This window comes from Hydra vulgaris, chromosome 12 (genome assembly GCF_038396675.1).
Source record: "Hydra vulgaris chromosome 12, alternate assembly HydraT2T_AEP".
NCBI lineage: Eukaryota > Metazoa > Cnidaria > Hydrozoa > Anthoathecata > Hydridae > Hydra > Hydra vulgaris.
In genome coordinates, this window is record NC_088931.1 from 56,819,462 (window position 1) to 56,835,702 (window position 16,241).

At 27.7% G+C, this 16,241-nt stretch overlaps 1 protein-coding gene across 6 annotated transcripts in view; it reads right to left on the reverse strand.

The window, feature by feature from the left end:
* Nucleotides 1-3,438: 3,438 nt before the first annotated feature.
* The window catches only part of LOC101235419 (TBC1 domain family member 19), a 69,237-nt gene continuing 56,434 nt past the window's right edge, over nt 3,439-16,241 (reverse strand). For 3 of the 6 annotated variants that reach the window (XM_065813811.1, XM_065813810.1, XM_065813809.1), the window contains 6 exons: nt 15,302-15,371; nt 15,043-15,082; nt 12,237-12,328; nt 12,010-12,125; nt 10,078-10,148; nt 3,439-3,742 (listed from right to left, as the gene is read on the reverse strand). In XM_065813811.1, coding sequence (XP_065669883.1) covers nt 3,674-3,742; nt 10,078-10,148; nt 12,010-12,125; nt 12,237-12,328; nt 15,043-15,082; nt 15,302-15,371 — 458 coding nt within the window. In that variant the 3' untranslated portion in view covers nt 3,439-3,673. Of the gene's footprint in view, nt 3,743-10,077; nt 10,149-12,009; nt 12,126-12,236; nt 12,329-14,395; nt 14,446-15,042; nt 15,083-15,301; nt 15,372-16,241 lie in introns of all 6 variants that reach the window. The other 3 variants (XR_010642560.1, XR_010642559.1, XR_010642561.1) reach the window with 3 other exon arrangements.

Sequence of the window (16,241 nt, forward strand, 5' to 3'; positions counted from 1 at the left end):
AGGGTATGGTTCCTAAAAACACTTTTCAATTTTTTGCTTGCTTTATATTAAACTAGATCAAAATTCATCGACAGATTTCGAACAACATCAAAAAAAATTTTCGTTTAAAAGTTGAGACCATTTAAAATTATTTTAGGGGCCAATTTTAAGCTTTGCATGGTTATAAATCTTAAATGAAAAGAGATTTTTTGATGAAATTTGAAATCTGTCGATGAATTTTGATCTAGTTTATGATAGAACAAAAAAAAATTTTTCGATTAAAGGAGACGTAGTTATAGGAAGAGGCAGTTAGGGGTCGGGGCGGGGTTGGTTTAGCTCCAATTACTCTAATTTTTAAGTCATCCTCATTCGACATTAGTATCAACATAATAGAAATTTGAGTATGCCCATGCCTCTTAGTTACCAATCTTGAACAACAAAATTCCTGGACACTCCCCTAAAATATGTGATTTCTCCTCAGGCCCTCACTAAAAAAAAATTGTTGTTTACATTTTTTGAATGAGGAAATGATTTCTAATGATAATCAAAAAAAAAATATCTGGGAATGTGTTGCAAGGTCTTAGAGTATGTTCCTATGCACCGTGTGTAGTAATTGTACGATATAAACTAAAAGTTCTGTTAGTAGAGCAAAGAATATTGAATGTTGTCTTGTTGGCTATTTATTAAACGATTTAAAACAAGATGTACTGACAGTAATTCCATTTAATTCCAATGAAGAATTACAAACAATAAAAAGTTATAAAAAGTTTCCTCAATATTAGCGAATACTAACAAACCATAAAAAGTTTAAATGATATGGTTGTTTGTAAATATGCTACACTGGATGCCAAATAACTCATCTGTTAATGTGCAAAACATTTTCAAGAAAAATGTACTTTAAAACAAGGAGAGCAGGCTAAAAGATTCTGTTTAATAAAAGACTATAAAAAATACCCACTCTTCATCCAAGTATCATGAACAAATAACTATCGTAAATAATTATGTATTTATGACATTCTTGTAATTAGTCATCTGGTCATTTCTGATTCAGATTGTTTAACATTGTAAATACTAAAAAAAATTGAGCACACAATTTTAAATATTATGCTGATATATTGTGTAGCTACCAAATGGTAAAACTTAATTATCATTTAGTATTTTACAAGTTATTGTTTAATACCTGAAGTCATTGAGTTATTTTATACCACAAGTTATTGTTTACATACCATAAGTTATTGAGATTATTATACATGTTGCTGAAAGCTTATACGAAAATATTTTACAAGAGTTGTAAAATATTATCTTTACACAGTGATTTTTTATAGTCATAAAAAAGCCTTGCATATGTATGCTTGAACACTTTCCTACTTACGTACAAAATCATGGAGAATATTTTTTTTTGCTTGTTTTGGTTTTTAAAGAACTTAAAAAAAATTAGGAAATAAATTATATCACAATTAAAAATTCTTATGAAAGATTTTCCATTGCTTTCTTTATCGAAAAAAAATTTTGGTAATATATGCGATATTATTACTCAAGAGTGGCCCAAATAGTCCAAGATACTCGCTTGATATTTGAAGAAATGTATATACAGATATATACAGAATAATTTAGTGAAACATGTCTGAACTTTTTGAAAATGGTATATGATTTTAAAATCATTCATTAAATAATAAGAACATTCTTTAAGTTTTTAAAATCATTCATTAAATAATAAGAACATTCCGAATAATAATAAATACGGCCTCAGTTTTATAATAATTGATTGAGAAATGAAACCATTGAAAATTTGACTACTTTTTTTTAACAGTGCTTTTGGTGTGCAAGTTTAGTGTGCAATAATCATGCAAGCAATTTATAAAGATTTAATAGATTGCCATCAGAATATAAAAATGGCTTTGAAAAACTTTATTTTATGTAGTTGGGTTACTCTATATGAAATCACCTAGTTTTTCAAAAAAGCCCCAGGTTACCACCTCAAATTTGCTTCGAATTTTGACCACTCACAGCTTTTACAAAAAAAAACACAATACCGAAAATTTCAACTTGATTGATCGAACCGTTCAAAAGTTATAATTGAATTAATATTGACCAAAATTGGAAAAATTTGAGTATCTAGAGATTACAGTAGATTTTTGCGATTTCTACCAGATCATAATTTTTAAATAAAATAGATGATCATCTGAAATTTTTAAGGGTAATAGTTTTTCATCCAAATTATCTATTTTTGATTACCCAAATTAGATATATACATATATATATATATATATATATATATATATATATACAGTATTGGACAAAACAAGTGCAACCAAGTACTTTTCAAATGTTTCTCGTAAACTCTTTAAGTTGAAAAACTGAGCATTTATACTTCAAAACTATTTAATAGAGATACTTCTGTAAATGCTTCTTAATATATAAGATGACTATACTTTTACTGTCACTTTATTTTCAACTAAATTTGATGAATTATTTTTTGTGGGTAACAATTAAACTTCAAAATAAGCCAAAATTATATATTTTAGCAGAGTTTTGAAATTAATGATTAAAAAAAGCATGCGGAAAATTAGTATACTAATTAATAATACTTTATACCATTAATTATACCATTAATTATATAATTAATATATTACTACATATTCGCTTACATATTACACTTTGACCTTAAGTCACAAGGTTTATTAAGAAAAAGTAGGGCTATAATCCACCTATAGATATACCTATACGATTATATGGTTAATAATAATAAGATAAAGCACTTCCTTAAGTAAGTTAGACTAGTTATAACCTATGAATAGAGTAGACAAATATTGTATGAGTATCAAATAGAATAAACAAATGTATCAGTTTTAGCATATTATCTTGGAAACCGTTAAAAATAAATAAAATTTTAGGTGTAAAATGAATCAAAGCTAAACCAGATGTAACTTGCAGCAGCTGATCAACCTTTTAATATATCATTTACGGAAAAACAACCGCGTCTGAATACTGAATATAAACCAACTTATTAAATAGTTGCGATTATGACGCGTTATAAAATTTTTTTAGCAACTTCTAAAATCCGTTCAAGACTTATTAAAATTCAGGTGCAAATTTTATAAGTGTAAATCTGCGCATATGTTATTTGTCAACTTTTATGTAAAAAATAAAATACTTACAACAACTCATAGGTAGATACAAATGCGGAAAGCGCATACATCTATTATTAGATTTTGGTTTGAAAAGGCTTTATTTTCAAAAATCATTTATTTTAAAAATTCAAAACTGTTTAACGCTTTTGATTGCACGCTTTTAAAGTACTCTTTTAAAATGTTTCAGTTCGCATTTACACCCAAGACTTCAAATTTGGCGGGCTTGCGTCAATTACATTGTAACCATTAAATAATAAAGTTCGCTCAGGCAGCGTTCTAAACTATTCTTTAGTTAATTACTATAAATTCGTTAACTAATTACTACAAATTGATTTGGAAAATGTATTTATAAATTGTATATTAACTTTCACATAAAAACTATAAATTTTAAAAACATTTATACAACTACAATAAAAAATGCCGATACGGCACATGCTAAAAACAGAGATTAAACTGCAGTTACACTATCATAGTCTTTTTAAGATGAGTACATTTACGTCGGTTCACAAATCACTAAGATTGCATAAACGCTTTGAAAATATTTATAGAAACTTGCGTCTTTTTTAAATATACCCAAAAAACTGAGCAAGCAAGGGAACAACTTTAATCGTGCTAATATCCTCGAGCATTGCCTGAAACAACCACAAATTAAAAAAAATATTTATACATCAAGATATAAAAAAAAAAAAATTTATACATCAAGATATAAAAAAAAAGTAACCAATATGTTATGCTAATATTGAAAAAAAAAAATTTTTTAAGGTAGGGGGGTCTTTCAGTTAAAATCCCGATTTTAAAAAGAAACTAGAACTAATCTATCATTGATGTTGTCTTTCCAATATTAATGAATTAATTAAGCTGATGCTAGAGGGTATTTGAATTGACCAAGAGGAAAGTTTAAAATAATGTGTATTCACAGTTATTAGAGATAATTTTGAGCAGTGTGGGTTTGTTTTGCCAATTTTGTTCAATGAAAAAACATTTTTTTGAAAAGTTAGTTGAACATTTTCAAGATCAAGATGAAAACTTGACAAAGTACTGTAACTTTTGAAGACTCTACCAATTAAAGTTACAACTTTAATTTTTTTATAAAAGTTACAAAAGTTAGTTAAAAGTTTGTTTTAAAGAACGTAAACGTTTCCAATATTATTTTTAAAATTGTTCATATCATCACGAAAAATCAATTTGTCAAAGCAATATGGTTCCTTCTTATTGATATCATTGAACTTACTTCCTGGAAATTCCAGAATAAAAATTAGAAGACTTACATCAAACATAACACAATATTATATTGCTTAATAATAAAAAGTCATTTGAACATTTTAAATTTAGAAAAAAATGATTTCTTTCTCTTTAATAAGTTTAAGGTCAGAATGTTAGTGTATAAGCTTAGTTGAAAAATCAAATAACTTTATAATTTGAAAGATTGAGAGGCGTTAAGACTGAATTGTGTGAAATTATACCAAAAGCAATACAGTTTCATCAAGAGGAATGTTTGTGAACTTTTTCATCAAGAGGAATGTTAGTGAACTTTCAACATCAAACAAAATTTAACAAGCATTAGAAGCTCTTACCTATTTAAGGTTATTGACAAACAACAAACCGTTTTTGGTACAGTGATTCATGGAAATTAATTGGAATTAGAAAAGATTTGATAATTTATAATTACATGTACTTAAAGGTAAAACTATGGATATAAAAGATAATACGATCCATTGATACGACCATGCATGAGCTGCTTAACCAACTTCAACAGCAAACAGAAAAAATTTAGAATTAAGTTAACGTTAATTTTGTTTAGTAATGAAGTGCAGAAACAGAATCTAGAAATATACATTGTTTCTATTATAAAAAATACACTTAATAGCTTTAACCTGAAAGTTCTTAAATTTCTGGCAAATTTGAACCTTAAATATTTCCTAACTGTTTCACTTTTTAACAGAAACAGTTTATAAAGATTCTTATACAAACAAAAACACTGTTTGATTCTAATTTTTCCTAATTTTTGCAATTATTAAGCTTTACGATTTTTATTTACATAAAATACTTTTTAATTCTTTGCGTCAAAAAGAAAGTTAAGTAAGTTTTCCTATTTAGGGGAGTCTTAATAAAAGAGTAGTTTAGAATTTTTTACGGAACATGCATGAAATAATTCAATTCTAGTGCGACTTGCGGTTTGTTCAAAAATGCGCATTTTTGAACAACTGCTTTATCATAATTTTTATAGAATTTAATATATATGCTTATGTACGTTTGTATGCTTATGTACGTTTTGTACTATTGCGAGGAATAAATCAAAAACAAATTTTTGACAAATCAAGGTTTAAAGCCTGAATACACTGAAAGTATTTATTCTTATCAGTGACTAATTTTTTTTTGCAACTCTATTACATAACATCATATATATTTTTTTAAATTCGTAAAATTTAATGTTCTTGTTAATTAAAAAAACTAAAGTCTTAGGAGAGAGATAAAGAATGAGAGATAATCAAATGTTGTATGTACTTGCTGTATTTAACACCCCCTCTCCCTTGTATGCATTTGAATGCTTTTGAGTAATTCTCCCTCTCCCCATACCTGGGTACATACTTTATGGAACACCCCTATACTAAACACTGTTTTTGTTTATTTTGTTTTCGTATATTTGTATGTATGTGTGTGTGTATAAATATATATATATATATATATATATATATTTTATATTCTTTTATAAAATGTTCTTGTTATAAAATTGTGAAAGCTGAAACAAAATGAAAATACCAACTAGTATACCCCTGCGCCGTTAAATGCTGATGGTGACATCAAATAAACCAGTTCCTTTTTAAATCCATGTTATTTCGGTGTTAAAAAGTAAAGACTTTCTTGCATGCACATTGCTCTTCGCTTACAACTAGATGTTGCTTAGTAAGAAATATGGGAATTAAGAAAGTAATTTTGTTTATTATACTGCTTGTTATTATTTACTTATTATAGAGAAATATGGCAGTTAATTGAAAGTAACTTTGTACCATCTACTTAAGGGGTAATTAAATTCTACTGTTGACCAATTTCGCACTTAGTCTATTAGGTTGGTAAAGGTGAACTTATAATTCACATTGTTTTCCAGTTTAGAATGTTGAAAGCTGGATCTTCCTGACTCAATACATGGGTTCTGCTTGTGTCTCTGTTTTTATGACTAGGCAACATTTTATTATCTCCTAAAGAAGTTAAAGCTCTAAAATTCAGTTTATGGTTATGAGGCCAACTGTTAGTCAGTTTTCCGAACTCTGTGGTAGATCTCTGAGAGGCTGATTCCATCAACAGCTGTAAAGTATTAAAGTACTAACAGTGCCATGTTGCACATGGATAGTGTCTTTGTTCGTACTTTAAGTGTGCATTGTCGAGGCTGCATTTTGAGCCCTTTTTTACAGCTTAGGATTTGTTAATAGTAATGAGGCAATTTCTTACACTATTAAATAGTGTACTGAGTCCTATTTGCACTTTGAGTCAAGATCTTTAACAAATTTAAAAATGACTAAAGTACCAAAAACACAAAAACAATTTTCATCATCAAGTTCTCTAAATCTATCATTCACTAATATTAGTAGTCTTCGAAGTAACTTTTCTTCTGTTGAGTCTTATCTCTTGTAAAGTTCACCAGACCTACTTGCTCTTTGTGAGACTAATTTGAGTTCAGCTTTCTCATCTTGTAATCTTAGTGTTGATGGTTATCTTCCCTAAATTCATAAAGACTCCTATAGTCACACGCTTAGCCTGGGCATTTACATTCATAAAAAAATCACCCGCTTGTTGGGAAACTAGGTTTGAATCCACAGAATATTCTTTTGTGCTTTTGTTTAGCACCACTCCACTCTATCACCTTAATCTTTGTTCTATGTGTTTCTCCTTCATCTAAAGACTGTACTCTTTTCTATATTATTTCTGATCAAATTAACCAAGCCCTTTCTCTTTACCCTTCAGCCAATATCCTTGTTGTTGGTGATTTTAATGCTCATCACACTGAATGGCTTGGCTCTAGTGTCAGTGACTTTGCATGCATCTCAATTTCTATTACAAATAGTCAACTTTCCAACTCGCTTTTCAAACAATTCGAATCATTTACCTACTCTATTCAACTTATGCTTTGTTTCTGATCCTAGTCAGTCCTTAGTTTCTCCACATCCACACTTAAGTGCTTCTGTTCACAGTTTGATCTCTCTAAAACTATCATCTCATTCTTCTTCATCATCAGAATACCCCTATCATCATGCTTTTTACAACCACCTTAAAGCTGACTGGGACCCTTTCCATGATATTCTTTGTGGTGGCCCTTGGATAGAAATCTTTTGTTTTCCTGCTGGCAAATATGCTTCTTACATAACTTCTTAGATTCAGGCTGGCATGGAATCTTTTATTCCCTCTCGAAGATTCCAAGTCAAGATTCCAAGTCAAGCCTCACTCTTCTCCATGGTTTTCCTCACATTGTGCTGCTGCAATTTCCAATTGTAACCATTACTTTCATATCTATCAGCAAAACAATCCTCCATAAAACAGACATCTGTTTACTATTGCTAGAAACTATTGGAAAAGGGTTTTGTCTAACACAAAAGCCCGGTTATTCTCAGGTCACAAAATCTCGCATTTCATCTCAAAAATTAGACTCCCAAGTCTTCTGGGGCAAATCTGTTAAAGCACCATTCTCTTGCATGCTTCAGGTTTTGTTACCTCACCTGAAGACAAAGCTGAATTGCTCGCTAAGAACTTTTCATCAATATTATCTCTTAATTCCACTAAAAACATCCTACCTAATATAGCTGACAAACAGGTTGATTTCATTGCATGACATTTGTATCACTCCAGCTTCTGTGTCTTAAGTGATTTGCTGCTTAGACTCTTCTCTAGCTTGTGGTCAGGACAACATATTTGTTAAAGTTTTGCAGAAGTGTTCTCTGGAGCTGCCGCCTATACTTTCAAAACTATTTAACAAGTGCTTATCAGAGTCTTGTTTTCCAGCTTGCTGGAAAACGGCATTTGTTATCCCTTTTTTCAAAAATTCTGGAGAGTGATCTGACTCTTCTAACTCTCATCCCATTAGTCTTCCTACCATTAGTCTTCCTATCATAAGCAAGGTTTTTGAGTCTTTAATTAACAAATACTTAATCTCTCATCTTGAATATCAAAACTCACTTTCTAATCATTATTTCGATCTTGTTCTGCTGATTTGTTAACAATAATAACCAATAGATTTGTTGTGCATTAGATGTGGAGAGATTAGTGTTATGACACTCAACATTTTTAAGTCTTTGATAAAGTTTGGCATGCTGGTTTTCTCCATAAGCTCTTACGATGTATCAGGTAACATCTTTTAGATTATTAAATCCTTTCTTACCAATTGTAGTATAAAAGTTGTCCTCAATGGACAGCACTTTTTTTTTATTTCTTTTAACTTTAGGGGTTCCTCAAGGTTCTTACCTTGGCACTATATATTTTTTAATTTACATAAACCATCTTCCTGAAAATCTCACATCTAAAGTAGCATTGTTAGCTGATGAAACTTGGATGAAACTTTTTAATCTTAAATGCCCTTGGAAGGGCATTTAAGATTAAAAAGAATCTCACTTCTGCTACAGCATGGAGCTCTCAGTGGCTGGTTAACTTTAACTCAAAAAAAATTTTTTTCAGCTAATCATTATAGCCATAACCTAGATATTTATGAACAGTAATTTACTTGATTTCAACCATTGTTACATTGTCATAATATCGTTTCTCTTTCTCTTTTCTATAAATACTATAATGGGCACTGCTCTAAAGAGCTGCATCTTTTGTGCTATATACTAAAATTCATTCATGTGTTATCAGTCAATTAATTAAGTCTCATCTTTTTAATGTGACTATTTCTAAGCGCTCCAAAATTTCTTTTTGGTAAAACTATATAAACATATTAATAATTTTTAACATCATGAAGTTTTAATAATAGTTGATACAACTTGCATAATTGAAAGTAGAAGATATATCTAATGTATCTTTGAAATGACACCCTGTACTTTTCAAAGTATAAGTGATACACCTTTGTTCCAAATGATACCCTAAACTATACAATTTTTCTTAAAAACTTTAAATAGTATTTCAACTATACAGTTAAATATATTGACAATATCTACATAAAATCAGTTTATTTTGCATGCCTGAACTCATGAGGCTTAGATAGAAAATAAAGAAAATTTGGTTCAAACTATAAGAATTTAAGGTATTCATTCAGATTTAGAAAGATATTCATAGAAAATTTAAGATTATAAAGTTGTGTTAGCTAATAAAAGAATGCATTGTAGCTTTTTCTTTCAATTGTGTAAATTTGAAATCAGAAAAACAAACTACTTTTTTAAATTTCTTAACTTTAAAAATGATATTTTGTAAACTGAAAATCATGGATTTTGTATATAATCAAAGTTTTAAATAGTTTTTTGTAAATTTTATGTACTTTAATGTATTAAAGTCAATAGAAAAATTATAACGTTTTTGTTATTATTTTTTTGATTTTTTATACAACTGTTCAACATCACTTTTATTATTTAGCTGATACATTGAAATAAATATAATTATAAACTGATACATTATAATTATTTCTTGTGAATTTGATAAATGACTTCTATATTTATACGTTTTTCTTTGGTATATACAAACATATTGGTATATGCATTTATAAATTGGAGAAACTTCTTAAGAAGACTCTGCTTTTACTTTAATATAACTATTTTAATGTAAATCCTTTATTACTGAGAAATTCATCAATAAAATTTAAAAATTTGACAAAAATGCAGAAGATTCTATTTGAACTTTATAAATTTGGCCTAAAGTTTATCAAGTTTTAAATAAAAATTAAATCTAAATAAACAACAAAAAGACAGAAAAATTTGGATTAAACTGTGCCAAAACTTTTCAGCAAAGATGTTTTCTTGTGTTGGAAAAACAAAACCTGTTAAGTTATTACCTCAGCTGTTTTTAAGTTTGTGGCACTCATCAGGTTTTCTCTTCGAAACTCCAAAATTGCTACTGCCACCACTAAAAAAAAGTTTTGTTTTTATATTAATTACAAAAAAACTCTGAAAAAGCTTCAAAAATTAAATTACTGGAAATGAAATAATGGAACTATTTCTCAGATGATAAAACTATTTATCTCAGACAGTAATCTAAAATATTTGTAGATAAACCCAGCATGGGAGAAGGGGAAGCGTGTGTGTGTGTGGAGGGGGGGGGGAGGAGAAGGGGATTGCGAGAACTATAAATATTATTTTTTTTTTTCCATAAATATTATTTTCCTTTAGAAGGTCAAATAAGTAATTTTTACAAAAAAATCACAACAAAAACTTTTTTTTTTTAATTTTTGAAAAATTTTTTTACTTTATTATCGTTATTTTATTCAAATCATCATCAAATTCTACATCTAAAGTTTCTGTTGATCAATATAATTTCCATCATTATTTTCGTCACTGCTTGTATTTAAGTCTACTTTGTTCAGTAATAAAAGTTCAGTAACTGGTTTTAAAAGAATATGTGTTATTTTTAGATTTTCTACTTGAATATAATAAACTTGTAATTGGATCTGATGAGTTCATTGCACATTAAATAAGTTATGTCCTCTTGAAGCCACCAGAGCTCAATCTCTTTTAGTGATTTTTTTAATTTAAATTAGTTTTTCTTCCATGTGACAATATTTTCTATTTTTATAAGTAGCAAGGCAGCCATTATTGATTATTTAAAATAGCTCAAAACTCTAATGAGAGTTTCTCTCTGATTCCCAGAATTTCACTTAGAACTTTGGATCTTTGAAGGCTCTTCAAAAAACATTTTCTGTATTTAAAAAAAAAGATCCTAGAACAGAAGGCTCTAGAACCTTCTGCTCTAGGTTCTTTTTTTTAAACAGCCCTGTAGCTTAGAAATATTACAAATGCATGTGTATACCATGTTATGAACTTTGGTTCAATTTCAGTCAATGAAATACCAAATAAAATAAAATAGTCAAATAAAATTTAAAGTACCAAAAAGAATATTGAAATAAAGCAGCCACTATATAAATCATCAACAAATCAAAAAAACAAACAAAAAAAGAAAATATCTTTCAAAATAGAAGTAGAATAGAAAATCTTTTCTAGTGCTTCTACTTACAGCTAAATAAAAAAATTTTTTCTTTTAAAAGGGTTTTGCAGAAATCATTTTTTATTTTTCGCCTTTTTTTTTCTATGGATAAAACGAGAAAAATAAAATTTGAAATACCAATGAAATCGAGTCATCTTACACTTGGTAGTTCTGTTTAGAGCTATAATTCTTGTGTAATTATAGATTTGTATTTTTTCTTTTACCTTTTTATAAATATTTTTGTTGAAAAACATAGAAAAATTTTTAATTGAAATTTCAATTTTTCAAAGTTTTTTGCACTTGCTGTAAATTAGTTCTAGCATTACTTTAGAATAATTTACTATAAAAAAAATACATAAAACAAAATAATCAGTTTAGCAGAAAGTAAATAATACTAAGCCCCCCCTCCCCTTCCATTCTTATACACTAGACAGAGCATCCAACTCAACACAATATTTTTTTTAATTTCAAAAAACGCATGCATGCAAAACACATGCAAAAACAATATTAGAAGTAAAGATTTTAAACTCATTTTTAACTTTTTTAAACCACATTAAACTGCTGACTGTGCAGTTTTGAACAGAATAAAAATAAACAAATTAAGTAACTGCTCAATTTAACATGACTGTGATTTAAGACTTTATTGATTTGATTTTTTTTGAAAAAGACTTGTGATTTATGACTATTAATCAAATACTTTGTTGTAGAGACTTATATATTTTTGAAATTACTATTTTTTCCACAAAAATTGCAAATGCACATAACATTTAATGATAGATGCGTTTACCTGCAAGAATATCCAGAGAATCAAAGCCAAGAATTATATCCCAAAGTTGTAGAGTTTCCTCTGCCGACAGGTAACCAGAGTACACAAACATCAACCAATTAAATGCTAGTTTTAAACTGAATTAAGCAACAACTTATTAAAAAAATTATTGCCAATAAATTATTAAAGATATTAAATATTAGGATAAAATACATAAATATAAATGTAGATAACCACAAACAGCTTACGGTGGACAACCAATATCCATCAAATGTTTAAAAAGAGCAGCTTCTTTAGATATCAACAAGGATTCAAATAGAGAGCAGATAGACAAGATGCTCTAAACATAAAAAAAACTACTTAAAGACTTTACAGATATTATGCAATGAGGTAGTGATGAGGGATGGGGGAGGGGGTCATGTGCCTTCCTGGTATCATCGGCCCTGATCAATGCTTTTATATATAACTATTTATAAAACATATAATACCCGAATAAAAATTTTTTATTCAGAAATAGTAAAAAAATAGTGCAAATAAATTTGATTTCACAGTAATTGAAAACAAAATATTTTAATGGAAATAAAAATAAAACAAATGAGAAAAGCAGTATTCTTCGTTTAATTACAACTTTTATTTTGTCAAAAGTTTAACTAAAGCGCAAACTTTTTTTCAATGAGAAAATTTAATTATAAAATTGTTTTTCAAGGAGAAAACCGTAATCTAATTATAAAATTGTTTGAAAATTGTTTTAAAAACTCTGCGGTAAGTACATTTATTATTCAAACCAGATATTTTATAACGAAAAAAATTAAGTTTATTTTAACCTCTCAACCAGAAGTATAATTGCAAAATAGTAAAAGCTTTTTTGGTAATATCTCAATAAATAAATTGATTTGGTAATTTTAATTAACACAAAACTTATTTTATAATTTAAATTCATACATACATTTTTTAATAGGCGTACTTTGAGGTTTTTTATTTAGAGTTATATATTAGTATAGATATTTTTTAAAAACTAGAGTAATTAAACTTTGTAAATTTGTACCTTTTGATTACAATGAAAACTTTTTAAAGTAGAAATTAAAAAATAAAAGAAGAAATAAAAGAAAAATTACTTTTTTTTATTTTAGAAATAAATAAAAAATATTTTTTTTATACTGCGTTTTTTGAGTAATTGCTCAGCTTTACGTAAATAAAAAATATTTTTTTATTCTGCGTTTTTTGAGTAATTGCTCAGCTTTACGTAAATAAAAAATATTTTTTTATTCTGCGTTTTTTGAGTAATTGCTCAGCTTTACGTAAATAAAAAATTTTTTTTTTATTCTGCGTTTTTTGAGTAATTGCTCAGCTTTACGTAAATAAAAAATATTTTTTTAGGGATTTTAAAATTTTTGTTCACGTAAAGCTGAGCAATTACTCCAATTTGTCTTCCTATAATCCCTATAATAATAAATATATGCGTACAAATAAGAACAAATATTTGTACAACTAATGCCTCACCTAAGTAAAATATAGCATAATATAATTGATAAACGATACTTTTACTGTTTTAATTACTTGATGAAAAAAAAAATATTTTTAACTTGTATTTTCAGAAAACTATTTAGATATTCGGAATAAATGAAAATTTATAGAGTTATCCGGAAATATCCAGAAAATTCCGAAAATTTCCAGAAAAAGATAATCCCTGATAAATGAATATTTCGAGGACCTCTATCATGTGGAAGTGTAACAAGTACATTTTATTCGAATTCATTGTTAACTAATTAGTTAAACTCATTGTTAACTAATTAGTTAAATTATGTAAACAAATTTCCAGGATGTGGCAAAGTTCACCCAACTACCTTAAATATTGTGCTGAATGCATTAGCCAGCAATTGTGTATTACTTTCCATCACTCTAATGAGGATACTACCAGTATTTTGGCAAGAAACCAAGATTGCTATTTAAAAAAGATGATTGCCTTAAGTCTGACAACTACAAACCAATCTTGTTAACCTCAATGGTTTGCAAGTTAAAGGAAAACATTGTCAGAGACAATGAAGCATCTTTTTTTTGTTGTTGTTGTTGTTGTTGTTATTTCACCTCCCCAAGTCCTAGAAGGCCACTACAGATGAGGAGGCTACTTAATTGTGGTTATAACCCTCTCTCAACTCTATAACTCCGAAACACGAACCTTGACGAACAAGGCCGCTGCGCGCAGAAACAAGTTGAGCGCGGTACTACCAGGGACATGGTGGGGATCGAACTAGGAACCTCTCGCTTATGAAGCGAGCGCTCTCTTGTTGACAACAATTTAAAAACTGAAGAACAACATGGCTTCCTAAAAGCAAAAAACTTTTCTATAAATCATCTAGAAATCCTAGATATGCTAATTAATTTAAAGAGGTATCTGTGCTGATATTACCTTTTTAGATTTTGCAAAAGTATTTGACTACATTTAATACAAGTTCCAACCTATACACAAATTAAAAATAATTCAGAAAGCCAAAATATAAAAGATGAAATATTAATACATCAGTGTGAATTTGACCACATGATCAAAAATTGACCACATGATTAAAGATTGACCACATGATCAAAAATTGCTGTGAAGGTTTAACTCATAAAATTTCCCACACAGATTGAAAAAAAGCAAAAATTCATTTTATTAATATTAATCTTGCCAGCAACATCATATATTTGTACAGATGTAACAACTGTTAACACAGAGACAAAATCAAATATCTTTATCATTATTATTATAGCCAATATTTAAAATTCTCAAATAAAAAAACTAAAAATTATAGTAATTTACAATTTAGAGTTATGTATTCACAATTCAAAATTTTGTAATTCACAAATCAGAAATTTTTTGCATTATGGATTGTGTCTGCATTAGTATCATTTACATAGATATCAGTTAAAAAATGAAATAAGATTATCTTTATTTTACTAAAAAAAACTCTGAGAACATAAAACCTGTTACACAGTAAATAGAAGAAAAATTAATAAAAATATTACTAAACCAGATTTACAAAATAGTTGATCACTTGTACCTAATAAATAAAATACCTGAGAGTTTGAAGATATTGAATGCAGTTTGATAAAATATCTAAAGCAATATACAAATATATTATTGGTCATGATGATCAGTCATGATGATTGGCCATCATGATCGGTCATCATGATCGATCATCACAATCAATCATCATAATCGATCATCATGATCAATCATCATCATGATCGATCATCATAGAGACATTAATGAAGATAATAAGTTTCAGTAACAGCTTGGAAACAACAATTAAAAATGGTACAAAAAACAATAAACCTGCCATATAGCTCACGGAAAGCAAAGTAAAGTTCTTCAGGCTTTTCATATATATAACAAAGGGGAGCAGCTAAAAATACAAAAAAAGTTTAATGAATCATTTTATTTCTATGAGATGCTTTATCAAACTATATCTAATTTTTGTTTAAACTAATAAAAGTTCAGCTAATGCAACCTTTCTTGAAGGGTATGCACATGTAAAAATGATTTCAATTCAATAGAGAAATTTTAAATCAAGTAACAAAGTAACAACAAAATTATTTTGTTGTTATTCGTTGTATTTTTTAAAAAGTATTATTTGTTAAAAATAAATTCTCATTTTCATGTAAAAAAGTTTTTAAATAATGATCTAATAAAAACATTTTCTGTAAACTTATAATGACATCTAATTTACAACGACATCTAAAACAATATAAACAAATATAAAAAACAGTTCTATTCTTGACATATATTACTCAGACATCAATCAAAAGAGTTTTATTAGAAAAAGCACACTAATCTATAGTACAAAAAAATAAAATATGAAAATATCTTTTATTAGACCATTATTTTATAAATCTTTTGATAAACGTAACTATATCTTAAATCATTAATATTACACAATTCACACAAATGTGAATAAAATCTGACAATAATTTGTTATTTCAAATTTCTTTTCAAATAAATTAATATGATTGTACAATTATTTTATCTAACTAAAATTTTTAGTAAACAAAAGATCAGCATATCAATAAAATATTATAATAATATATTTTATACTAAATTTGCAATATGTCATACATGGTATAGAATATCATTAAAAGTTATAAAAAGTTATAAAAAAAAAATGCAAGCATTCTAACAGTATACCATGCCTTTACTGCAAGTCTTATTTTTAGTGTGAGTTTTATCTTCAGTGTGAGTAGCCTTTTTTTATAGTTGTTTATATGTCATAACAATA